At 38.6% G+C, this 26,431-nt stretch overlaps 2 protein-coding genes across 4 annotated transcripts in view; one reads left to right on the plus strand and one right to left on the minus strand.

Moving 5' to 3' along the window:
• On the minus strand, positions 490-10,110 carry SNAP29 (synaptosome associated protein 29). 2 transcript variants are annotated; one of them, XM_021412983.1, is made up of 5 exons: positions 9,733-10,110; positions 8,221-8,417; positions 7,131-7,216; positions 6,474-6,578; positions 490-5,085 (listed from the first exon to the last, which is right to left on the minus strand). In XM_021412983.1, the coding sequence occupies exons 1-5, from the start codon at positions 9,937-9,939 to the stop codon at positions 4,928-4,930; spliced, it is 753 nt and encodes a 250-aa protein (XP_021268658.1). In that variant the 5' UTR covers positions 9,940-10,110; the 3' UTR covers positions 490-4,927. The 2 variants fall into 2 exon arrangements, with proteins under 2 accessions (XP_021268658.1, XP_021268656.1); XM_021412981.1 differs by having other exon boundaries at positions 6,474-6,581.
• Positions 10,215-26,431, plus strand: part of PI4KA (phosphatidylinositol 4-kinase alpha) — a 55,919-nt gene continuing 39,702 nt past the window's right edge. The window contains exons 1-18 of one of the 2 annotated variants that reach the window (XM_021412966.1): positions 10,215-10,439; positions 11,993-12,109; positions 13,355-13,448; positions 14,119-14,207; positions 14,617-14,689; positions 15,011-15,270; positions 15,934-16,000; positions 17,914-18,062; positions 18,434-18,499; positions 19,494-19,590; positions 19,883-20,074; positions 20,844-20,944; positions 21,628-21,757; positions 23,296-23,428; positions 24,043-24,138; positions 24,602-24,785; positions 25,321-25,424; positions 25,737-25,905. In XM_021412966.1, coding sequence (XP_021268641.1) covers positions 10,230-10,439; positions 11,993-12,109; positions 13,355-13,448; positions 14,119-14,207; positions 14,617-14,689; positions 15,011-15,270; positions 15,934-16,000; positions 17,914-18,062; positions 18,434-18,499; positions 19,494-19,590; positions 19,883-20,074; positions 20,844-20,944; positions 21,628-21,757; positions 23,296-23,428; positions 24,043-24,138; positions 24,602-24,785; positions 25,321-25,424; positions 25,737-25,905 — 2,331 coding nt within the window. In that variant the 5' untranslated portion in view covers positions 10,215-10,229. The remainder of the gene's footprint in view (positions 10,440-11,992; positions 12,110-13,354; positions 13,449-14,118; positions 14,208-14,616; positions 14,690-15,010; positions 15,271-15,933; positions 16,001-17,913; positions 18,063-18,433; positions 18,500-19,493; positions 19,591-19,882; positions 20,075-20,843; positions 20,945-21,627; positions 21,758-23,295; positions 23,429-24,042; positions 24,139-24,601; positions 24,786-25,320; positions 25,425-25,736; positions 25,906-26,431) is intronic. The other variant, XM_021412967.1, reaches the window with a different exon arrangement.

A 26,431-nucleotide genomic window follows, 5' to 3' on the forward strand; every position in this document is an offset into this window, starting at 1 on the left:
AGAAGCCAAGTTCCTGTCCTCAAATACAGGTAAGAACCTAGCTAAATACCAGGACATTCTGAAGATTTTTGCCATCACAAAATTTGGGACCATACAGGAATATCAGATACCTGTTGCTTTTAAGTTTTCAAGATGGTACAATTATTTTTGTCTTATTCCTATCCTACTTGTCTTCTTCACGTATACAGTTTATTATATTCTTGATAATACCAAGCACTATGGCAAGATTACTCCTCAAGTAACATCTTGGATTATTTCCTCTTTGCAAGCAAAGGTTTTGCATAAATGAATGCTTATCTGCATTCCACTTTCAGTATCTAAGAAAATCTACTCAATAGTCAAGTAGAAATTTAATGTCCTCTTTTTATGCTAAGAAATCAAAAGCCACCAGCTGCAAACTAATTTCCATTTTGACTCAAAATTTACAGAATATGCTGAGGAATTTAATAGATTTTACCATGGGAAGGAAATAAATGCAAGAACTCTCCATTAACAATAAACATCTTTATTAACCATCTTACCATTCAGCACTTATTTAATTCAATCTTCTAAATTGCAGACCATTTTAACATTTAAATAGAAGAAAAAGCAAGTGATATACCTGGGTGGCATAGAACTAAAGCACTGTTAGGAAAAGAAAAGGCTGTAGACAAATAATCACTAGTCACTACCTGTGATTTTGAAAATCAAACTCCATATATTTCAGAGTTAAACTTAATACACCTCCTCCATATAACATTATGCTTCTAAAAATGCCTATAAAGGTCTATCTGTTCAGAAGGCAGAGTGGTTGTATTTTCTATTTCACCATTTAACAAACAACATCACTTCACAAAAGCTAGTAGGCAGCAAAATACTTCAGATAAATTTCACATACTAAAAATCAAAACAACAACAAAAAACACCACCACCAACTGTAAAACCTTCTTCAGGGAAAGACCAGATTCATATAGACAGCATTTATATATAACCCAAATAAAGGCAGTAGTTTCTGTTTGAAATGTTGGATGGCACACTTGCTGCGTCCCAATGGGACACAGTGCAGTGTCTCAGCAATTTCAGTAAGACAAGAGTTCAGCACAGCAACACATCTTCATAGTACGGACTAAAATTCAGCTATGCATAATTCGTTTTAATTCAACACTCAAGCAACTTAAAAATCATACTCACTGAGGAAACCAGTAAATGTATCTGGCTATTCCCATTTTTTTTTCTCCTTCCTGTTTTTAGTGTATATCTTATTATAGGTATGTTAGAAAGCGTATGCTAGTTCCCAGAGTTTAACAACTCTTCAAAAATTTATTAGCAAACTTTCTGAGAAACAAGACATATCCTTTTACAAAGACGACTGAAAAGAATATTTTCCTCTCTTATTCTGACCTTAGCATTAGGCTTCTACTCAAGCCAGTAGGAATAATATTAATTAGAGCTATTTTGCTGCGAGGACACCAATTTCTTATGCCAACACAAACACTTAGGCAAAACAATTTAAGTAATCAAGTTAGCACTTGAGTCTTCTGAAAGTCCTATATCTTATACAAAGTAAGTTTTTCAACAGCATCCAAAAAGAAATAAAATTGTACTTCATCACAGAAAAGAGTACAAAAAGTTACAGAAAGTCCTTCATTATATATATAAATTGACATTTCCTAGAAAGGCAAAGATCACGGTGGGTTTTTTCCTACCTTTGAATTCCCACCTTCCTGCAGGAGAGAAAGTTAGTCTAATGAGAAAAAAATAACACGCTTACAAAATACTGTTGTTTCTTCATGTAAATCAGCAGAAAACATAAAACATGAAAGCTGAGAAAGGTAATTCAGTTTGTAGCAAATATTCATTGTACCCATGAACATTTTTCTTCCCCCAAGAAAGAAAACTCAGCATGTGAAACGATCCTTTAAAACAAGGCTATTAAACAAAACAAAAGTAATAAACAGACCAGGAAAGCAGAAGCACCAAGAAAATAGAGACGTGTAGCAGAAATGCTAAGTCACAGCCTGAAGCAGAGATTAAGCACTGGTGGGAAGGCAGGACCAACTCAGAGGAGCTCAGGTGCGTGCAATGCAGCTGAGTGACCGGAAGGGGGCGGAGCCAGGATCCACCCCTTCCCAGACTTCATTTAAGGGTTGGCAGTGGAGGTAGGGGTGTCTTGCTGGAGGTCTCTTCCTACCTCAGGCCTTCTAAAGGTAAGCAGCTTTTTCCTTTGTTTTTGTGTCTGTAGTTGCTGTATTTGGGCTTGTCCTGATTTGCTACAGCCAAAGACTGTGTCACCCTGCTATTGTCACCATACTTTTCATTCCATTACAGCGTTATAACATGTTATTAAGACAGTGAATTAGATTCTTAAAGAGATAAGAAGTTAGTCTTCTGTGCATCTTCCACATGTTGGCGATCTTAGTCTGCTTGGATTATCAAGTTCTCAAAGCAGAAATAGGGGGAGCTACAAAATTTCTCCCTCCTTTGCCTGTGTTTTTAAGGCCCTCAAAGATGTTCAGGATCGAGAAGCATTTAATAAAGCTGATACAACTGAACTGTTGACAAAAATAATTGAATTCATCATGTGAATTAATTTAGACTTAAAAAAGGAAGAGCTGACTTCAGAAAGACAGCATACTGTTAAAACAACATTCAGTTAAACTAAAACTTTAGCTGGGAGTCAAGCTTCACATTAATTTCATTTAACGCAACTAGATCTTTTAGCTACACTTTTCCTCCACTAACCCGAACTTAATGGGGAAAAAACCTCAACCTACATCTAAGTTACCAAAGTCTAACTTTAGAGGAAACTTAATTTTGAAACCCTTGCATATAAGTGAGGGCAGATTTCAAACTACAATGAGGTATTTACTGTGGTGGGTTGTTGTTGAATATTCTCTGTTCTTGACAAATCTTATAAGTCCTTTTTAAGATGCAAATGTTTCTGTTAATCAGTACTGGGATAAGAAAAAAAAACCACCATTCTTCACACCCTTTTCCCAAAATGGGGAGTGAGAAAAACATGAAATCAAAGCAAATACAATCATAATTGCAATATTCCTTCATGGAAGTGGTTAACAGATGTTGATAACTACTGACTAGTATAATGTAATAAATAAATCTCGAAACCTTTTCAAGGCATTAAATCATATAATTCGTGACTATTCTAACAGTTAAAGAAAAATATGACACTTACCAAAAAGGTAAATGGTGACATTGACATTAAGTTCTTTTTTTTTTTAAGATTCAATATGAGTATAAATGATACCTTAAAGTGAAAGCAAATAATGCTTTTCATGCTTAAAAGCTCACGTAGTTTTAAGTCTTTACAAATGTTATCTTTTCTAGGGACTAAATTAATGATAGCAGCAAGGTAAGGGGAAACAGAAGCTCACCTTCAATCCAGTTCATAACTCTACCACGTATTTTTCATAACACTGTGCCTTAGAGGTGTGGGTTTATGTTTTTTTATTTATTCCTCTTTACAATTGAATTCCCAGGAGACACAGTAAGTCAGAAAATGGTTGAGTTTGCTTAGGTCTCCTTAACCAGTCGGGTGAACTTTATAGGAAGTCAATGTAACAAATTCCCTTAAAAAAAAAAAAGCGTGATATTCATAAAGGATACAAGCTTGATAGTTCTAAACACCTTAGTTATCTTAATTCAGAAGATAATGTGGCACCAGCACAAAGTGATTATTTTTTAACGTTTCCTTGTCAGTTGTGATAGCAAGCATTGCAATACTGACACAAGTTCTGTCCAAACTGGAATTTCTTGTGCTTTCAAGAGAGACATCTAGTTCTCACTGTCACATCTTCAGGCTGGAGTAGAAACGAAATTATTCTAGAGTTACATTTACAAATGAATAAAACAAAATGGAAGACCCAACTTGTATCTGGAAGACTCAAAACTTTTCAAACTTCTCTTCACCTATGGGAACTCTTCATACCTGCTAAGCCAATGCAGGAGTATGTGCATCATAGTTGAGCTTCTTAAAAACAGTCACATAAAGGAGAACATAGCATCTGCTCCCTCCCTAATTGCCTCTATCTGAAGCAAATATTAAGGAATGACTTCCTATCATCTGTTTGCACAGTTTCAGACCAACTTTCCATTTCTAAAATGGAGACTAACCACCTACATACCTAAGTTGAGAAAGGGCAGAAAATAAGAGAGCAGATAGTGACAATTTCTACACAAGAATCTTAGGAAGTACGTATGTGTAAATTGTGATTTTTTTTTTTGTTACCCAGACTTCTTGGGTACTTGCCAATCAACATTTCTTGCAAATCATAAAATACCCTTACAGATATTTAATGAAAATAACTGAATGCTACCAGCTTTATGCTATCCAATCATAAATACCACTGCTCATTGGAAAAAGTCATCTTAGGAAAGGAACAAGCACAGGATTTTATCATTCTTGTATTACGCTCTTGACAGTTAACCTTTACACCTTCTATAGAACAGTTAGTTCCTTAAGTCCCAAAAATGCTAGAAGACAGTTGCTTCAGAATTATTTGTACAGCTGGAAATTGGCATTTTTTCAGAATTTAAAGTAGCTGTAGGTAAGCAGTATTTGCAACGCTTGCTCTGAACAAAGGAATACATCCTGTTCTCTCTGCCTCTCCTGGGGAAAAAAAAGGCAAAATGTAGTTAATTTTCTCATCACAGCTTTCAGGGCAGGGATACCAAAGCTCTGTAGACTCTAAACTCCTCCATGCACACAATGCACAGTAATACAAAAAAATTAACAGAGCGCTGAGAGATCTTACTTGAAATGCACTTTTCCCATGTACATTAGAAAGAAACTTAAGGTATTATGCTACACTCTTAAAGGCAACAAAATCAGCAGCATGACAAAGAAAGATATATTATCCAAGACCTTAAGAGATCTGTTGAGAAAAGACAACCGAGAAGAACTAATGCTGGACAAAAATTTGTTAGATGTTTAAAGTTGTCGGATTTTTTTATCCGTGCTTTTAATACCGATGTCTAGAATCTCTACTTTTTTGGTTAGCCGATCCAGCATATCATCTTGCTCCTCTATTTCTGTCTGCAGACCAAGAGCTAGGTTTTTCAGACGACTCAACCCAGAAGACATCTCATCTGTCAAAGGAGAGATTGACCATAAGGATTCAGAGCAGTAGAAAGCATACTGTTTTAAATGGACACTACTGGGATTTCCTCCCCTCCAAAACCTTGTGTTAGGAACTATTAGTTACAACTGCTCAAGTCCGACTCTCTCTGATAATGGAAGAGGCAAAATTTAAACACTGCTACTGCATTACAATCAGAAAGTAATCACCTCTTTATTTCCACTACAAGTTAAATGCCTAAAGCCAAATTCAACCTTTATGAAGAGGCACCCTCTTAAGTAGTGTTCACTTCTTAAAATACCTTGTTGAAGACTGGACTGTATCTTTTCTCAGCTCCATGTTAAGAATAAGCTATTTTTTTCCCAGCTGATCTGCATACAGATATTCTAAATACAGTGAAGACTGAAGCAGTTAATTATTTAACATAGATGAGAAAAATTCTGGAAATTTAATTATTTGGCTACAAGAAAACTATTCTATTGTGACTGATTGGTATAGATGCTTCTGAAGCTACTAAGTTTTGCGTGATTTGGGAGTAGAACAAATGTGCTTCCACTAACTCTTATGCTTTATTATTTCTCTTCGATCATTCCTTTTTGATTTCCTTCCAATCTCTTCTTTCTAGGTCAGTGAAATACTGACACATGTAAGCAAAGAGGCACTTTGTATACACACTACAGTAAAAAGAAGAGAAAGTCAGCTGAATACTTTTGGAAGTAATAAAAGAAGCAAATTCACAAATTAAATATTTAGTACCTTTAATTGTTCTATTTTCTGCAAAACACATTTATTTCAAAAGTTGCACACAGTTGTAAGTTTTCTTGGTCCAAATAATGTACAATTTAATACGTGCATGATACAGCTGTCAGTCTGATAAGTTCAATGTGTCTTTCAATACAACTGGTAAACTTTACATAATGAGGTAATAAGTACCATACTGCTCTGATTCAGGTGACAGGTTGAGGCATTACTTTGTTTTTAATACTACTAGTACCTTCTTAATAAGGTTGTGTTGTTGCTATTTTCCTCTAGAACGGAAGGATTAGCCTGCTTTCCTAATGATATTTTAGTCACAGGATAATTCAAAGAAATATTAACATATCCTGGGATACATCAGCAGCATTTCCTCATTCAAAGAGCAGAGATTTGCTAGCATATTCACATTTAGTAAGACTGCTTTTCTTATGGTCAGTATATGATCTAAGAGGACTCAGTCTTTCCAAACTATCTACACCAAAAGCATATCTACAAGCAAGCAATTTTTTTTTTTTAGATCAAAGCTCGCATATGAACTATACCACTAAGTTCTTGTTGTGAATATATTAAATGTTTTCTCTGGCTTGACAGCAAAAAATTGAAAACTGTACTATGTTGAACAGATTCAATTTTCTCACCTACCTAAGTTGTTATCAATTTTCCGGTGGTAAGCTTTCAGACATTGATTCTTTGGATAGGCATCCTGCTGCACTGAAGAAATCGAATCTACGTTGCTGAAATCACTATCTGCTAAGAGTACAAAATAAAGTATAAAAAAGTTGAAGAATCAAGTTTTGGAAAACTATCAAAACTTAATTGGACTATGGATGCTATGTAATTATATAAGCTATTAGCAAGAGCATCAAAAGCAGTCCAACATCGCTACCTACTGGACACACTCAAAATGAACATTATAAAGCTATAATCACTCTCTTCTTTGTCTTTTGTAACTCTGTGTAGCTCAAAAAAAAAAAGACAACAACCAAAAAGAGCACAACCGATAAATCCCACAACCAACAGAACAAGCTTACTACCTTCTACCAGCATTTAGCATTCCCTCAGGTAAAGCCACTAGAGTCATTTCTGCCCTCTGGACAGACTTTTAATGTTATATGAAATGTAATGGAGATTGATGCTACCAAAAAGCATTTCTTTTCTTAAAGAATTATGAATCAGGAATGCTAGGATACCAATCTCCAAAAGTTAGGTAGCAACACAAGTCAGCAGTTGGTCCTACCTTCACTACTGAGCAAGTTCCCTCCACTTTGATGACAGGCATTCAGTACAAAATAAACAAACCTGAATTATCTAGCCGCCTTAAATTCGGATGACTTTCCTGATATTTTGAGTCTTGTACTTTGCTAGACATCATTGCTTCTTTTAATCTGGTAAGAGAGAGAATAAAACTAGAACATTCTTATGGATCAAAGGCTTCATTCTGAATCAGTTAAACAAGAACAGGCATTAAAATCATCCAAGAGAAGAGAACTTACTAGACCTGATCCAACATGTCCCTTTACAACTAATTATTATCACAGCTTCAGTGAAAGCAGAATCAGTTGCTATAGTGCTGAAAATAGTGTAAGCTTTGATATCAAGAAACCACATCTGCAGTCTTGGAGGAAATCTATTCCTTTCCTCTAATTGAAAATGAAAAAGGGAAGGAGGAAAATCAGTCCATGCAGCATCACCATGCTTTACATAAATTTCTCAGCTGAAGAGAGACAAGCACTGTGAGACACAGCAATTCCTTTCTGTTTATAACTTTTAATAAAAAAAAAGTTGAGAAAGATGCAGCATTGGCATGCTTCTACTAAATTTTTATGCAAATCATGATTTCCTAATACAACTGAATTAAGCATGATGATTCAGGGGACTCTGAAAAATAACTTTTGAATGAATTCCTAAAAATCTGAAGTTATTCTTATCATTACAAATATAAGGAAAAGAACATTTTTTTCAGAGTTAAAGCAAAAAGGGAACCAGACACCATCTCAGGAGTTATGAGAATTTAAAAATAATGTATTGATTCTGTATTTCTGGTGACTTTTCAGATATGCTGTAGGGGGAAAAAAAAAGTAAATGGACTAACTGGGGAGTTTAGGAAAAAGACACGTGAATGAAACTAGTGACGCTGTGAGGAAACAGAGGAAACCCTCTTCTTTAGAGTCAGATACTTAGAGAGGGATCAAAGAGCACAGAGTAGACAGCCAAGACCCTGGTAACAGAACAAGGAATATATGACAGCATTATGTCCCACTTAAACACTTACTTTAGAAGAACTACTCTAGACCCAGATTCTCTCAGAAGATTTCTGATGACAGGCAGCTCCCCTGTTTGAACCCAAGAAAACGCTATCATGCCCCGATGAAATTTTCATTTTACTTACCTACTGTTACCATAATACTCAGGTATCCCATTCTGTTCTGGTTTGCTCTCAGGTGGTTTGGCTTTGAAGTAGTTAACCAGGCCTCCAAAAACACTCTTAATGCTATTTATGTGCCTTTGACTAGACTTCAGGTCCTGGTCCATTTTATCGACCATTTGTTCTGTACGCTTCAGTGCCTCTCCTTGACGTACGAGCTCCTAATGGATATTTACAGACAAAATGAAGCTAGTAAAGCCAAGGTAAACTGAAACATCAAGCATTTTTAATAAATGTACTTAAAAAAAAAAATAAGATAACTTGTTCAACTGTGCAGATTACTTCTAAAGGCATGCAGCCTTTTCGCTCACTCCTGTTGTTCTGGGGCATTTCAATGAAGAGCTGCCAGTCAGGTATGGCACAGGCCAACTATAAAACCTTCATTTCTGCGCAGTCAGCTTCCTGGTATGTACTACAAAGGGGATTCAGGAACTTTACAACCTGACAAAAGGCCAGTATGGATTGCTTCTTGATGGAACAAGCACTGCACTGAATGGGCAATGTAGCAAAAATGCAAAGGTTTACAACAGGAAAATGAAAACTATATCTAGTTCTGAATCTGGAAGTTAACAAGGTATGCTATTTTCACATTGCTGGGGTGTTCCAGATGACTTATAAACATACTAGCTAAAGGAAGTAAATACAGCTAGAATTTTTTCTCACTGCAGGATTAGTTTTAAGCTAATGCTAACAGCGCAGGCGTTAGAAATCCTGATACACACAGCTGTGCTACTTTGTATTTCTGTGGCATCATGCCAAAGCAATCCAAAGACTCATTCTGACAGAAGAGCTGCCCTCAGTTAATGCTAGTGCAAAACCAAGGACTTGTGTTTATCTACAGAACTCCAGTATTACCATTAACCTTATGTTAAGATTCAGTTCTCGGTTCCTCATTTCAGCCATTCGTAACACAGAGATCACAAGGCAGAGCTCACCACGCTGCCATCACCAGCACCACTTCTGGGGTCACTTTGCCAGTCACGTGGCTGCATTCAGGCAAATGCCCCATTACTGGGTGATGTCACAGCAAGGCCCTCATTAGTGATATCTGAATATACACTCCAAAACAAGCACGTGAGAATGAAGGAAATGATTAATAGAAGTGGAACTAAGAGCATGATCGACAACTAAGCGTGCAGACCTCTCATTTCATCAGAGAGCAGCTGAAAACTAAGTATACGCACTGTTAATAAAACCCACTAAGAAACTGACACAGTTGAGCTCTGCTCTCAGTGTAAGGAGACTCCAACTGGGATTTCATGCTTTAAAATTCAGCCCTCTCCAGCAGCAAACCGTGATACAGAGGGGCATACTGTCTCTGAGACGCTGGTTGATTCCGAAAAGCAATGACAGCGCACAGAGGACGGGAAAACATCAGAATCAAAACCCACACCGGAGCGGGGCAGCGGCAGGTCCGGGTGGGGCACGGCCCAAGCCGAGGACAGGGGCAGCCTCGCCGCCGGGGCCCAGACCCACCTCAGAAGCGGCTACGCCAATGCGCTCGGACTCGTACAGCAGCGAGAGGGAGCGCGCGGTGCTGTCGGCGGTGGCGGCAGAGCGGCGCAGCACCTCCTGCTGCAGGTAGCGCCGCCGCTCCGCACCGCCCGCCTCTCTGCTGCCCCATGTCGCCTCTTCGTCCTCATCCTCGGCGAAGGGGTTGTAGCTCCTCGAGGCGGCCGACATGGCGAACCCCACCTCACGGAGCCTAAGGTGAGGCCGCTCACCGCGCCGCGTCGCTACCCGCTCCGCTCTTCCGCCTGCAGGCACCGGGCGGAACTGCCGCTTCCCCGGGGCGGGCCAAGCGCTCCACTGAGAGAGGGCTTATTCGCCGGTGGATGGGCGGGGCGGGGAGCTCCGAGCGGTGAAGCCACGCAGGGCGCCGCCATCTTCCCGGTGCGATTGGTGATCTACAATGTCGCGAGACGGGCGCTCTCGCGAGAGGGGCCTAGCCGCCCGCTGACTTGTCTCACGGGATGGCGGCCGCGACGGTTGCGGCGGCGGCGGCGGCGGCAGCCACGGCGGCGGCGGCAGCCACCGCTCCGGCCGCCGCTCCGGCCGCCGCAGCTCCCTCGGCGGGCATGGGCAAAGGGAACGGTGTGGGCACCGCGCGCGGCTTCTACTTCAACACGGTGCTGTCGCTGGCGCGGTCGCTGGCGGTGCAGAGCCCGGCGCCGCTGGAGAAGGTGGGTGCGTCATGTAGGGCTATCGTGCGTAGAGCCACGGAGGGGTGTGACTCGCTGAGGGGTGTCACGCGGGTGGGAGCTGTTTGCGAGGCGCGTCACACGAATGAGACCCTTCAGTGCTGTAAGGGGAAGTCTCAGGCTCTGTCTGTGAGGATGCTCTGTGGGGGTCTTGTCACAGTATGTGTGTCTATGTGTGTGTCGGGCGGCTGAGCCGTACTCCGTGGGGGTGCGCACCCACGCGTGAGAGGGCGCTCTCGTGGGCCTGCGGCGAAGGCGCGCTGCTCTGAGGAAACGCGGATCGGGGCTCATGGGGCGTAGTTGTTCCTGGCCTTATTGGAGCTGGCCGCGGTTCCAGTATCTGGTGAAATCAGAGTGATGTTATCTGCTCAAGGTGGAAAAAAAAAATAGCTGAAATAAACATTTGCTGAATGTAGAACTCAATGGGGGGGTCTCAGTGTTGGGAAGGTTCCTGCTGTGATCTTTGTTCCACTTGGAGCTGCTGCTGTGCAGTCCCTGCAGCTGTGAGGGGACAGCATCACATCTCGGTGTGTGAGCTGAACCTGTAAACCCTTACGTGTCAATGAACAATGCTGAATTGTCAGAAAGTACAGCTCTGTGCCAGCAAGAACTGCAGTACGTAGCTGTTCTTGCCCAGATGCTGCAGTGCCTTTATTTAGTTCTGCTTCTGAAGTCCTGTTGTTGTTTGGACACCTAGCTGCAAATCATAAAATCATAGAATCGTTAGAGTTGGAAAAGACCTCTAAGATAATCTAGTCCAACTATCAACCCAACCCCACCATGCCTACTGAGCCGTGTCCCTTAGTGCCACGTCTCCATGTTTCATGAATACCTCCAGGGACAGTGGCTCCCCCACCTCCCTGGGCAATGTTTCTTAATGTCTTGCTGTTGGCTCCATGTTACCCATTGTTAATTTTTTTCTTCAGTGTGAGAAACTGCAGTAGGAGTGAAATGATATCAGTGGATGAGCCGTGTAATTGTGATGCTTTGGAAAGTTTCAGAAATTCTTTTGAAATACAAAAAGAAGCTTGTTCGAGTGTTGTAAGAAACTGAAATCAACCCTTATCGATCAGTGGTAGATTTTCCCAGTATCTGCTATTCATTTCTTTTTCCTGGCCCTTAGGTGTTTTCATTCATACACTGATGCTTAAAGGAGGGCAGCGTGGCCATCTGGCTGTCCTCCAGGAGCTGGAAAGAGCACCGTCCCCTTCAACTACAGGAGCTCAGGATGAGTCCTGAAATCCACAGCCCCTGGGATTGATTCTCTGATGTGAAAATACTTGCACAAGTATTGGTGCAGCCCTGGCCTGCTGCTTGGGGTGCCATGGGACATGCATGTGATGAGTAGAGCTGGTCCTTAAAAATAGCTGGGATTTCCCAAATTCTGCTCTGTTTTTTGGTTGGTTGGTTTGTTTTTCTTACTGTTTTTTTTTTTTTTTTTTTTAAAGACAGTTCTAACACTCATTTGTTTTTTTGCATTGCTCTGATTTTTTTTGGCCTTCTTCCTCCCATTCTTTCAATTCACTGTTCTTCAGGTACAAAAACTGCTCTGTATGTGTCCAGTGGATTTTCATGGAATTTTTCAGCTCGATGAACGTCGCAGAGATGCTGTGATTGCTCTGGGAATCTTTCTAATTGAATCTGATCTTCAGGTATTTTCCCTGTTAGGCTTCCTCTACTGAACTTGAAGGATGTGGGATTAGTTCAAATGCAGTAGTTCAATTAATAATAAGTAATAAACTTTCATTCATTCTAAAAAGTTGGAGTGATGAAAGATCAGAGATAACAGATGGAGCTCTTGGGAGAGACAAGGAAACAAGAACAGTACTGACATGTGTGACAGCAGTGGTGGCACTGCCACAGCCAAACTGTGATTAAGGAGAGACAGGAAAGATTAAGTCATTTTACACAGGCTTACAGATGGTGGTAGACAAGACAGAGGCACTTGTTTACAAATTTTAAAAGGTAGGTGATGAGTCAACTGCATAGCATTGAATTTGAGGTAGTAAAGGAGGGAAGTGGCTTCTGAGGGGAAGCATGAGTTGTACTGTCAGGTTTGTAACAGCCTTATTATGCCTCGGCATTAGCTAGGATAAAAAGACACCCAGTTTGTATAGTTGGCTTTGTGTGTGAGCATCCCTGTTGTATCTGATTATGACAAGCTGGTTCTTTTCTCCTCAAACACTGCATGTGGTATTGTTTCTTGAAAGAGAAAGGAAGTATATATGGAGTCCAGGGTCCAACGACATTAGACTTAACTTCGAACTTTTTAATTTTGCTCGGGTTTGAATTGGGCCTATATTTCCATCTGTTTACTATGATTCAGCTTGTATACATAGTAGGCTTTTTTTGTAATATGAAGCTTGAGGCAATTGTATTCATGCCTCTTAGCATTTTTGTGATGTTTTCAAAGCCAGCAGTTTTAATTAATCCAGCTCTGTGAGGAAGGAAAATGTTATCCTTTGATTTGCAGATTTAACTGAGTTATTATATGGATGTGCTAAGTGATTTGCGTAAGGCTGTGGGGAGGATCTCATATAGTATATAGAGATTGGCACTTCTAAACATCTAACTACCTTAAAATTGTTCTGTGACTTTGCTGTAAATCAATACGTGAATTGGAGAAAAAGATCCAGAACCTTAATTAACCTCAACTTTTATGGAGAATAAACTTGTTACCTGGGATGAAATGCTCGTGTTTATAGCACTGAATTCATTTGTTTATTTTCCTTTGCCTGTGTTGAAATCTGTTTTGCAATATTCAAGAAGCCTATGGAGTAATTGTTAGAAGGAGTTGTGTATGTGGTTAATGTAATGTTTTCATTCCTTTACAATACTTTGGGATGATATTGTTCAACATTTTGTCTCCATTTAAAATAGAATATTTTGCTTTTTAGCACAAAGATAACGTGGTTCCTTACCTCCTTCGGCTTCTAAAGGGACTTCCCAAAGTCCAATGGATAGAAGAAAGCAGTGCACGGAAAGGCAGAGGTGATGTTTGTTGTTGTATTGTATTATTTTATTATTATTTTTAATTATCATTCTCATTGAATGACAGCCAAGAAATAGAAGTAAGCCTCTTTAGGACAAGGTATGAAGGGAGGCAAGAGTTCTGATGAGGTTCTCATCTAATAGCTTTTAATATTAATTGTTCTTTAGAAATGGAGAGGAAACTGAACACCTCCCAGCTTTCCTGCTTGACTGCTAAATGATAAATTAAATGATGAATTGTTTGGAAAGTGCAGTTTAATATATCTTAGTACTGGATCGGGGAAGATTACATAGCAATTAGGGCAGGAGAGTGGAACCTGAGATTTTTATCCTTTGCTTTTGTAAAATACTGAGTTAGACACTGATACTTAATTTCTTGCTCCTTTAATATCTCTTAGAATTAATAGAAGAATAATTCTGTTTCGCAGGAGATATTAAATTTTTTAATATGTATTTGAAAACCTGAAGAAGTTTTTAGAAATAAAAAATATTATTTTAATACTTCATGCTGAAATTATGACGGTTAGAATATACTTTTAAATTTTGTTTGTTGTATTATATCTGAAATCTGACTTGGGACTGTATGACATGAGAGCCACTTGTCTTTATTATTTGTTGCTCTTACTAGGCTCTCTAACAATACTCAAGTGTTTCATATATTACTTTGTAGGCTTGCTTCCAGTTGCAGAAAACTTCAGCTTCTGCTTGGTAACGTTGTTGTCAGATGTTGCTTACAGGGATGCCTCCCTCAGAGAGCAGGTAGAATTTGCTTTAAGTTTGTGTTGACACGTGTCCTGTTGCTTTACTTTGCTTGAGTTAGTTAACCCTCAGGTATACAGTAGAAATTTGTACATCTGGTTTTACTTCTGGATTCCAAAGAACGACAGTAATTGAGTACAGAGTTTTAGCATTCAAGTTTTGGTGCTAGGACCAGGACTGCTGCAATTTTAGTTTTTTCTTCATGCCAGAAGGCTTTACAAAGAAAGATCTGTAAATTGAGCGAGAGCAGTATACTTCTAGTCACACAACGTTACAAAATCTTGCTTACAGTGATACCTACATTTATAAGTTCATAAGCAAGTTTCCCATGTGGTGCAGTGATATCAGAATAAATGATAATATATCTTTACCAAAATGTGTTTTTGTATGTCTGTATTGACTGCTTTAGATTTTGGATGCAGTTCTACAAGTAATGCAGTTTCTGCTGGGAATGTGCCAGACTCCACAAATGCATGATAAAGGTACTGTTAAAATATCTCTTAATCACTTCTGTATCTGAACTCCTGTGCTCTGGAGTGCTCTTGCATTTTCTAATTACGAAGATGGCTCCTGAGATGTGAGCATTCTCTCTGTTGAGTTCTCTTAGCACACACTAACTCTGTTGCTGTCTGTTAAATATGGAAGCTAGATAAATTAATTTATCTTCCATGATTTTTCTTCTGCTTCCACAAGTAAATCTTTGTAAAGTACACTGAGCTGGAACAGTTTAATGAACCGGTAGCAAAACTTTAGAGATGTAGTTTAAAGTTATCCTTTATACAGTCTTTTTTTTTCTTCTACAGAATATTTATGCAAGTATGCAGTGCCTTGCCTGATAGGAATTTCTCGAGCCTTTGGTCGCTACAGCAATTCAGAGGAGGCTCTCCTTTCAAAGCTTTTTCCAAAAATTCCCCCACATTCCCTGAGAGTTCCAGAAGAGCTTGAAGGAATTCGCCGACGATCCTTTAATGATTTCAGATCCATTCTTCCCAGTTCTCTACTCATGGTTTGCCAAGAAGGAACACTGAAGAGAAAGGCTAGCAGTGTGTCTAGCATCTCGCAGGTCTGTTTAACTTGCTCTGTTTTGGAATTGGTTCTTTGAAGATGTCCATGGTCTTGGTGGAATTAAGATAGCTTTAAGCTTAGGATTTGCTCTTAACACAGTGTTTTACCACATTCAGTGATCTTTATTTTGGTTCTGTGACTAAGCTTCAAAATAATTAGTGACAATTAAACTAACAGCTGTACTAGTGTTCATACAGGGGCAGTTGGCAAATTCTGTTCCTCTTGTTATATGGTGTTATGTTTCATGTTATGAGAAAAAAAAGCATTATGCTTATTGGAGAATTTGGGGAAACTGGCACTTGATATCTTGCGTTATCAGGTGTGCTGAGCCTATGTGAGCTCTTACTGGTTTTACCAGCAGCTGTGGGTGTTCATTATCAGGTGGAAAAATGGGTTCAGGTGCTTATTTTGAAACCATGAATTGTTATTAGCATCGTTTGTACAGGGGTGGAGTCATCATTCTGGTCTGTTCCTTTCAAAAGTACTGAATTAGCCTTTTTTTAACTTCCTATTTTTGACTGTAATTGAGCAGTTAGGCTTGGCACTACATAGTTCCTGTTAGTTTTCACTTGAAACTGTATTTTGTTGTGAAGTGTGTGAACTTACTGTCTGGAACACTTCTCAGTAGTTTTTGAAATACGTGTTTTGTGTGGCATTTCAGGTTAGTCCTGAACGTGGAATTCCCCCACCTAGCTCTCCTGGAGGATCTACAATTCATTACTTTGAAGGTAACCTATTTTGCAAATCAACAGTGTGTGATTTTATTATTATTTTTCTTTCTTTACAGAAAAACGTGAACCAAAACCTTTTTTATTTCATTCTCTGCCTTCTAGGATTCTTTAAATAATTCCAAGGGACATGTCTGTTAGGGTTCAGAAAAATTGTGGAGTAAAGAAACAGTCGTTATTAACTCTGCTGATTTCCAGGCTTAGTTGTTTCTGGCAGACTTTTGAGAGACATGATTCCCCGATGCTGGGCAGTGCCTAGCACTGTGAAGCTTATTTTGACTATGCCAAAAATACTTCTGGAGATTATGCAGGGTAGACTTAAGGAACAAATGTTGATAATCCACTAAACAAGTGAGTTGTGGACTAGTCTCTGCAATTTTGAGACCTCTGTGTCACGCTATCCTGATCTAAAACAACAACTCCACTTGAAGTAAACCTGATAGAGGTCACTGTTTAATTTGCTGAAGGTAAAAATGACGATAATAAAGGAAACACTTAAGTTGATTCTTATCCACTGGATTTTGATATAGTTCTAGCTTTGAGGTTTGTGTGTTGTGACATGTCAAATCAGGGCTTAGAAGTAAACCAAGACTTGGACAAGTCCAGTGGCAAAGTAGTTCTGTATTTGAGTGTTTTGGTGTCTCTGATTTTTGTCTGGCCATTTGAGGTTTTTACGTTTGTGCATTCTGTGTTTCTAGGTCATTTTCCACTCTGGAACTGTGGCTTAAATTGATTTGTTCCACATTAAATTTCCCCTTTCTTCATGTTACTATTTGTAGCGGCATCTGTCTTCCTTCATTAAATCACTGGGATGCAGGGTAGTTCAAATATAATTCTTAAGTGGCCAAGTAAGAAAAAACCTGTTTGTCCTCTATCTATCCTGTTGAACCAAGCTATTAACTTTTCTATTAGGCTTTAGGTTCTCTGCGTTTTGAGTGTGGCTTTTTCTGGTGGCTTTTTCATTGTTGTTTTTTGTGCATTTTTTGTTGTGAGTTTTTTTGTTTTGTTTTGTTTTTGTGTTGTATTTTAAGGAAAAAATGCAATATGTTAGAGTGAGACAATGACTGTACACAAAACATCTTAAAATGTGAAGACAAGTCTTACTTTTTTTCCAGTAATATGGTTTGTGATAGTCTTATTTTTCTGAAGATGATAATTAGTGACCTTCCTTGGGTGTTTTGTGTGTGTGTGTGTGTGTGTGTGTGTGTGTGTTTTTGTTTCCCCCTCTGGCCAAGACTGAGGCTTTAGGGGTAGAAAAAAAAAAGGACTGAAAACATTTTTTTTAAATTATTGTTAATAAACAGTGCTGCTTGAAAGCCTATCGTAGGAGTGCTACTTTAGTACAGGCAGCTGAGCACTTTGGAAAGACAAAGATGTAATTTCAAAAGCGCAAACAGTGCCAAAAGCACTACAGCTTGCAATTTATTTGCTTAACAGAGTACTTGAATCTGAAAAATTGTTTAATTTCAAGTTGCAGTAATGAACTGGCTTCTCTTCTAATGTGAAAAGCTTTTCCACATGTTCATTTGAACTGATATAGGGAAAAACCTTGCAAGATAGTTTTGATTCGGCCTGTTCTTCTTACCACTGTGTTTTTATTAACATGGCATTTACCAAAAAAATTTCAGGTAAATGGACATCAATAGTATGGTAAGACTTCTAGCGAGCCATGTCTGTGACATGAACAGAAGAAACTGAAATCAATTCTGTCTGCATGCTTGCTGCTTTCCAACAGACATTGTAGTTTTGTGCCTTGATTTACCAACAGAATAGCTGAATTGAGCCTCCAAGTAGTTTGCGAGTACATGACTGTACCTGTGTTGGAAAATAACTCTTTTTAATGGTGGTTAAGCGTTGCCATTAAACAAAACTTGTATTTAATTCCTCTCCCTAAACTTTTTTTTTCTGATCAGGTTCTTATCTTCCTGATGGTAATGCACTGGATCCTGATTATTACTTCACTACAATCAGCTCCAGTTTTTCAGTTTCTCCCCTCTTTAATGGTATTAACAATAAGGAATTTAACATCCCATTGGAAATGCTCCGTCAGCTCTTGAATATGGTATGTGATGATACACTATGCAGGCTGCAGTGATTCTAGATGTCCTTACTAGAGAAATATGCAGTTTAAGTTTTAGAATTGCAAATAAAATACTACGCTTATCTTCCAAGCTTTGTGTAATGTTATTTCTATGGCATTTAACATCATGCTTCAGTAGTATTCCTAAAAAGTGCAAAGGCTACTAGTTCCAGCTGCTTCACGCATCAGCTGTTTTTGCAGTAGTACACACAGGCCAAAATATGTTAAATCTTGTTGCAACTGGAAATTATTGAATTCTGTCCCAACTGCAAAGCATCAGATGAATGTTTCTTTGCATGTGCAAAGTTGTATCATCTTATATGTAGGAAGATTGTTTTTTTCCTGCTCTATAGGTAAAACAGATTGTTGAGGATTCTCTGCTGAAGACCTTAGATGCAGTTGTAGCTGAAGTTGCAGAGGTATGTTTTTAAAATCCCCTTCTAGTGATTAGGACACTTCATTTTTTGTCTTAATAGTTAATATTGGAAATTTATTTTAAAATGTAAGGTATACCTTGCCTTTGCAAAAGGATTGTAGTTTCCTGGTTCATTTATTCTTTCAGTTTTTTACATCTGCCTTTGGACTGTGTAAAACTGGGGAAAAATATTTTTCACAAACGTAAAAGGAAGTAGTTACTCTCTTACAAGTGAAGTACTGAGCTACTTGAGCTCTTTTATCTTCTAAATTACATTAGTTTCCCAGACTGGTTTCCTATATTGTCTTTTTTCATGGAGATAGAATGTGTGGATTTTTGCTCATGGCTTTTTATTTCTTCCTCCCCTTTTTCTGCCTTGGAAGTCACAACTGCTCTTGTAGGTGTCATTTTAAGAAGTGTAAAAGTATTACGCTTCTTTGACCTTTACTATTAGAGGTGGCATGTTTGTTTCTGTTGGTCTGTGAGTAATTGTTCCCTCCTTCTATTCCCCCACAATGTTTTCTGGGGTTAGCCCTGTTTCATTGGAGGTGTAAAGCTGCATTGGAAGAAGCGTGTGTTCATTTTTGTGGAAATTTGTTGGCTGTTCTCTCCAGCCTTCCTTTGAGTGCTGCTGTATTTAGATTTAGGCCTAAGTGGAGGCAGCTTCTGTTTCTCCTTTCTCAGTAAAACGATAGATTTGATTTTTATTATTATTGTTATTAAAACACAGAGAACACGTATGTGCTCTTCAAGTCAAAAGACAGACTGAATCTGATTTAGTACACTGAGTTCATTTAATGCACTTAGTAATTGTACTTATTCTTCTGTTAAATATAGCAAGGACAACAAGCTGTGAGGTTACTTTTGGTATGTGTCTTAAATGCTTGTTTATGTTGCAGAGGAAAACAACTGTGACTTGAATGTGAAGATTTATTTATCCATCTTATATAAAATACTTCATTTTTATTTTCTGAAAACATGCTTCTTTTCTTTTGCAGATAGGTGCTAATACAGATCTCTTTTATAAAACATTCAGTGATCCTCTTTATCTTGCTCAGTTCAAAATGCTGAGAGACACCTTATATTACATGAAAGGTATAGTATATGTGTATTTTGTGTAATCTAGGATGTTTTTTTGAAATGTTTCCATGTAAAAGATGCTAGGGAAGTAAGGGAAAGAAAACCGTACCTCTGAAATGATTAACGGATGGCATTTCGATTTACTGATTACTAGTGTACTTTGCTATGAAGTGTATCTTTCATGTAGAGAATAAACTTCATGAAATAATTTCAATCATGACATGGTGATGAATTTTATTTGTGCTGTTTTTCTGATACAGTGGCTCCCTTTCTTCTATGCTAATGCTCTTTCCTTTTATTTCTTTAGACCTTCCCAACTCATTTGTGAAGGAAATCCACGATTTTGTGCTAGAACAATTCAACAGCAGCCAATCAGAACTTCAGAAAATCCTTCATGATGTTGATCGACTGCACAATGAACTGAGTCCCCTAAAACTGCGCTGTCAGGCTAATGCTGCCTGTGTGGATCTCATGGTGTGGGCTGTGAAAGATGAGCAAGGTGAAAAATGCTCTCCCTTCTCTGGAATGTCTGTCTTTTTTGTTTTATTTTTAACTTGTATAAATACTTAGAATACTCATGGAAAACTCATAGAAAAACTCTGATGCTCAGAGAAATATGAAATAAATTTGAGTATACTCAATACTCTTTGTTATTAGAATACAAGAGTCAGACTTCCTTCAATAAGTTGCTAAATTAGATGACCAGGTATTTACACATCTCTCTACATAAATAAAGTCAGAAGCTTCTGATTAGCTTATTTAGAAGGGACATTATAATTGTTGCTGTTTATTTTTAGCTTATTTTCAATTATTGCTTTTAGTATCTTAAAAGTTTCCCAGTCTGACGACTGAAAATATTTTTTCTTCATTGCTGTGGGTATTGGGAAGCTCCTTCTAAATTTTTCTCAGTTTTCGTACTTGTTATATAATTCTTACACTTGCTCTGAATGCATGTAATTTTTTTTCTTTTGATCCTTGCAATGCTTACTTTCTGTCAAATATGAAGTATGCTCAAAATCAACTTTAAGTACTGTCATTCTTTCAGCCATAGTGTTTGGAGGGGCTAATTAGTGGAGATACTAAGATTCCTAAACTTTTTATTTGTGGGAAAAAAAAGTGGTAAATATCTTTGAAGAATTGTAGTATGAGGAGAGTGAAGCTGATAAATTCTCTGTATGTTTTAGACATTCCAATAAGCATTTGGTTGTGTGTGGCCTAGTAACAAGTCTGGCAAACTGACTTATTTCTGTTGGATTTTTGGCATTAAGGTGCAGAAAATCTGTGCATCAAGTTATCAGAGAAGTTGCAGTCAAAAACTTCCAGCAAAGTCATCATTGCTCATTTACCCCTGCTGATTTGCTGTTTGCAGGTCTGGCCTTTCTGTATTTTACGCTACCATATGAGTGAGTGAGAGTTGGGTGGGGATTACAAGTTGCTAGAAAGTGTTTTATGTCTGCTATTTGTGTTACTTTTCATTATGTATTTCATTTAGACTTCGGAGGTCTGGTGTAGAAACTAGATCTGCAGCAGAGAAATGCATTCAGAAAGTTCTTAGCTCTATTTGATCGTGAAGAATAATACTGAGTGTTTTTAACCAGTATTTTGTTTCTGAAATATTTAGTATTATAGTCTGTTACATAAACTGGGATGAGCAAATTACCAACCCTTAAGATTTGGTTATTCTAACTTTCACATCATCTTGTTGGACACATTCTTACAAATGTGTTATTTTCCAAAATTAAGGTAGTAAATTATCAGGATTCTTTACATGGTGGAACTTGCCTAGTAACTTTATTTTTAGAATGTGCAGCTCATTTCGTATGCCTCCTGTGATCTTAACTATGAAGAAGGCAGCAAGAGTTGACTGGCATACCACACTCTAACATAACTTAAAAGAATTAGAGGCTTGAAATATCTAGGTCTTCCACTAAAAATTGAATACCTCAGAACTATCTTTTCCTGTGTTGTGCTGATGTTGCAAGCTTACAGTTGAAATAAAAACCCATGCTGCTATATTCAAATAATTTAATTTTTTTCCTTTTTTGTTTTTAGGGTCTAGGTCGTTTATGCGAGAGGTTCCCTGTTGTGGTTCATTCTGTCAACCCATCTTTGAGAGACTTCCTTGTGATACCTTCCCCAGTGCTTGTGAAACTTTACAAGTATCATAGCCAGTATCATGCAGGTAGTTGGATGGGGTGGGGAGGGAAAGGCCGTGTTCCGAAGGATATGGATTGGGATAGAAGTGTATCTATCAGTTGAGATAGCAGTATATATACAACTGATTTTTATCCTTTGAGCAACATCGCTGTGCCTGCTTTGTTAAAACTAAGATGGGGCAAAAGCGCTTGAGATAAGACTGAGCGAGATCCCCAGTCGTTGCAGTGTGATGCTGGATTATTGAATCCTGTTTTGTGTGTGTCTTATGACAAACTTATGGGTGATGTCCGTTTATTTATATGTAGCATAAAGTAGAACTAAAGAATCATGTTCCCGATCAAGAAAAACAAGTGTGTTGAAATAGTGTTCTACTGTGTAGGCTGTGCAGTGTGTGCTGATAAGTAGAGAATGGTTACTTTCCGTTTGTAGGTTGAGTTACATTTGTATTAGCATGTGTAGTGGAAATGCTAAGTCACAACCTGAAGCAGTGATTGAGCACCTGGTGGGAAGGCAGAACCAACTCAGAGGAGCTCAGGTGCATGCAATGCAGCTGAGTGACCAGAAGGGGTGGAACCAGGGTCCACCCCTTCCCAGACTTCATTTAAGAGTTGGCAGTGGAGGTGGGGGTATCTTGCTGGAGATTCCTGCCTACCTGAAGCCTTCTGAGGGTAAGCAGCTTTTTTCCTTTGCTTCTGCATCCATGGCTGCTGCAGCCTAGGACTTTGCCACCTTGCTATTATTGCAGTATAGCATTACAGCAGGTAACCAAGATAAGGAGTACGAAAGAATGTGAACTTCATAAGGCAAATCATAACTGAGCGTGCAAGCATGTTGACTGTACTTTGATACTTTTTGCTCATTCAGTGAATCAGCATCTGTATGCAGTAGGATGTGCTTACTTACACACACGAGTGAGCAAGTGTTGTTGTGAATCGACTTCTTAATCCCTAAAAATGCTAGCCTTTTCAGGTTTGTTTTCAGTGGCTAGCAGTATAGTGTTCCATTTTGTTCAGTGATTTCAGATTGTCAAGGAAAATGTTGTTTCCCTGGCTTGACAGCCTTGTGGAATCTTCCTACTCTGGACACGAAAGACAAGAAAGTGGCATTAAAACTGACAAGAAAACGTTTGTGTAATAACCAGTGTGGACCTGGTTTTTCTGTGCAGTGTTGGTGAAAGACAATGAGTAGGTAGGATTCGTGGATTCAACGTGTTATGAAGATTTTTTTATGGCGTTTGTTTTTGTTTTTCAATTGTGATATCAAGTTATGATTTCCCAAAAGAAAGCCTACCATGTAAACTAGTTGCTAATGCAAAAGCGCTATTGTAATGCAAAAACAGAATAGATAACATGAGAACCGAAGATGACTATATGTAGAAATAATTAAATACAGTAATAGCTTGCCAAGGTAGTGACTGCAGTTACAAAGCTCTTCAGCTCAACTCTGACCTGTCCAAGTTGCCTGTTTTATACTTGCCAGATGTAGCTCTGCCTGTATGCTCGCATCTCGGTGGATGGGGGAAGGGTGTTTTGGATGGTGCTGATCTCTCTACTGTGTTCGTAGTAGGTGCTAATGACATCAAGATTAGTGTAACCAATGAGCATTCGGAGTCCACTCTAAATGTAATGCCTGGCAAGAAAAGTCAGCCATCCATGTATGAACAGCTTCGAGACATTGCCATAGATAATATCTGCAGGTAAGAAGTGTGTGATAACAGAGATGACGTATGCCATTTGGAACATATATTCCCTTTCCCAAGCGTGAAAAGTACTGGGGCCATTTAAAAGGCAGTGCATGGTGCTATAAAGAAGTGTTGCCCTTTCCTGTTTTGATCTTGTTTTCCTTTAGACGATCCCTTGGGTCTGCATGTGTCCTAAATTCAAAATGGTCACTTAGTTTCATTGTTTTTCTTCCCACATATAATTTGTGCTATTCACATCTTGATACTCAGCCAGGTTTTTGTTTCCTCTAACGATTGTTATTCTCTTCTAGACAGCTTCACAGAGCTGTAAGGAAGACAAAAAGTTGGTGATTGGAGACAAGGAGTTAAGGGCGCTGAGCAAATTGATTCTAAATTTATCTTTTGCATGTTCCCATCTTTTTTGCTGGAGAAAGCAGTAGCAGAAGTTCCACTCATTTTTTGGAATATATCTGTTGTATTCCTAAATAGTTGGTTCTTAGACTTCAGCTGTAGACTCTTCTTCCTTATACCTAGTGAGCATGTACAATAGTACAAAGTTAAATATTTGTGTTTCTTTGTTGTTTCTCCTCTACCTGTTGTAGCATGTTCTCCATTCATTTTTATTCCAGGTGCTTGAAAGCTGGCTTGACTATAGATTCAGTGATTGTTGAAGCCTTTCTTGCCAGTTTGTCTAACCGTCTGTACATCTCACAAGAGAGTGATAAGTAAGCTGTTAGCCATAAAACCAATTTTTCCTTCACTTAAACAACCTGAAGCTTATTCTAAGACATAAGTACTGGCAGCATTATTATAGAATTAAATGTCTGAGATGAGTGAGGGGAAGTCCTATAGTAGCTGGCCAAACGGTCTTGTCTTAATTTGCACATCATATTTACCTCCTTTCTCTGTTGTTTCTAGGGCAGTTTACAAACAGATTCTTGTGTAGTGCATTCATAGGTTCTGGTTTCTGGTGTTTTTTTGTTTTTTAAACTTGCGCATGTATGTCTCTAATGCTAAATGTTGAGGGTAGGTAGGTGGGTGTGTAGAGGGCAACAGTAAAATTCAGTGATGCTTAAATTTAGTATACCAATTGTTTCTTACCTGGAATGTACCCTGCTTTGAGGGCTTATTAACTGCTGGACAACTACATGTGTGACTGGGTTGGTTTTTTTGTTTGTCTTCTAACAGAGAAGCTCATTTGATTCCTGACCACACAATTCGTGCTCTTGGGCACATTGCAGTGGCGCTGAGGGACACACCGAAAATGATGGAACCCATCCTACAGATCTTACAGCAAAAATTCTGCCAGCCACCTTCTAATCTTGATGTACTCATCATTGACCAGCTGGGCTGCTTGGTTATCACTGGAAATGTGAGGAAAGAACTGGTCAAAGTAGTTCCGGTTTATAGTTTTTTTTTCCTTTAGAAACTGCATCTGCAAGAATTGTTTTGAAAGGTTTTCTTAACTTACGTAGGCACACTTGTGCAATCCTTGTCTCAGTGACATCAAAAACCAAAAATAATAATGTGTAAAACTGCTGTACCTGTAAACAAGATTAGTCCCTACAGAAGATTATAAACCGTGTTTTTATAAGTTGAGTAGTTTCTAAACTTGGTCTGCATCCCTAACAGGTGCACGTTATCATTTTTCATATCAGTAATTAGCTTTTGGAGTCTTGTAAGTCCATACCTTTAAAGCAATTGAGTGAACATCCAAGCAGTGAAAAACATTAATAAGAACACTTCAACTGTGTGCTCTTGAGAAGCTGAAGCTATTGCTCAGGTTACAAGTAGATGCTTGAAGAAATTTTGTAATGCCTAAAATGTATTTTACAGGGTCATTCATCATAGCAGAGGAGTAGTATTCAATAAGCTCTAGTTAGTATTTTTGTTTGTTTGTTTTATAGCAATATATATATCAGGAGGTGTGGAATCTCTTTCAGCAAATCAGTGTTAAAGCAAGTTCAGTTGTTTACTCTGCCACAAAAGATTATAAAGATCATGGATACAGGTAAGACTTAGTTGTCTCCCTTAAATGCATGCTGGTAATATGCTGAATATTGTTTTCCCTTTCCAGAAATGCAGCCCTCTGCTGTTTTCTGTCTGTAGTCATATCTGCTACAAAAAAGTAATTTCTTCTTGGCAATGACAAAATCATAAATTACACATTGTTCACAGACAAAGCTGACAATTTTTCATTTAAATACTGATTATAGTAGTTCTAATAAAATAATTACTGGTCAGCATTACTAAGAAAGGACTGAAATTAGAAAAGCCTGTACTGAGGGGTTGCTTGTTCTTAATTTTTTTTCTTTTTTCTCAGACACTGTTCCTTAGCAGTCATTAACGCCCTAGCGAACATTGCTGCAAACATTCAAGGAGAGCACCTTGTGGATGAACTGCTGATGAACTTGCTGGAACTGTTTGTTCAGCTTGGGCTAGAAGGAAAGAGAGCAAGTGAGAGAGCAAGTGAAAAAGGACCAGCACTGAAAGTAAGTTAGTTGTTTGTGGGTTTTTTTTTTTTCAGTTGCATGCAGTAAAACCACATTTCTAGATGCACATTTCATAAAATCACATATCCTTAAACCTAAGGATGTATTTTTGTCCTGGAATTAGAGTGCAGATCTGGTATGTCTTCCAAACACCTGGCTAACCTGAATATTGTATCTGAGATAAAGCGGTGGTAATCTGTATTGTGCAGCTGTTCTTGAGTTTGTGTGAGACTTAGTATAACTGACTGAAGTGTTCAGCTGTCAGAGGCAGAACTCCAAAGAGAAATAGGGAACACTGATCTCTGAACACCTCTTACTTACTGTGTCTTAAAATGAAGCAGACCTCTGCTTCTAATTTTAGTAGTACCATAGGATCGTAGGCTCTAGCTGTACCACCCAAGCTGCAGAAAGCAAAGGTAAGAACTGGGAGAAGGAAGTTCTGCCTCCTATAAGTGAAGATCAGGTTGGGACCATCTAAAGAACCTGAAGATGCACAAGTCCATGGGACCCAATTAGATCCATCCAT

The sequence above is a fragment of the Numida meleagris genome, chromosome 14 (genome assembly GCF_002078875.1).
Source record: "Numida meleagris isolate 19003 breed g44 Domestic line chromosome 14, NumMel1.0, whole genome shotgun sequence".
Lineage (NCBI taxonomy): Eukaryota > Metazoa > Chordata > Aves > Galliformes > Numididae > Numida > Numida meleagris.

What these genes read in the sequence shown, in the direction of transcription:
- SNAP29 (XM_021412981.1), bottom strand. Translation starts at nt 9,939, where the DNA reads ATGTCGGCCGCCTCGAGGAGCTACAACCCCTTCGCCGAGGATGAGGAC. An exon ending in TTGGCGTAGCCGCTTCTGAG is followed by an intron (nt 8,418 to 9,732) that starts GTGGGTCTGGGC and finishes AATATCCATTAG; the next exon opens with GAGCTCGTACGTCAAGGAGA. An exon ending in AAGGCGGCTAGATAATTCAG is followed by an intron (nt 6,582 to 7,130) that starts GTTTGTTTATTT and finishes TTGTACTCTTAG; the next exon opens with CAGATAGTGATTTCAGCAAC.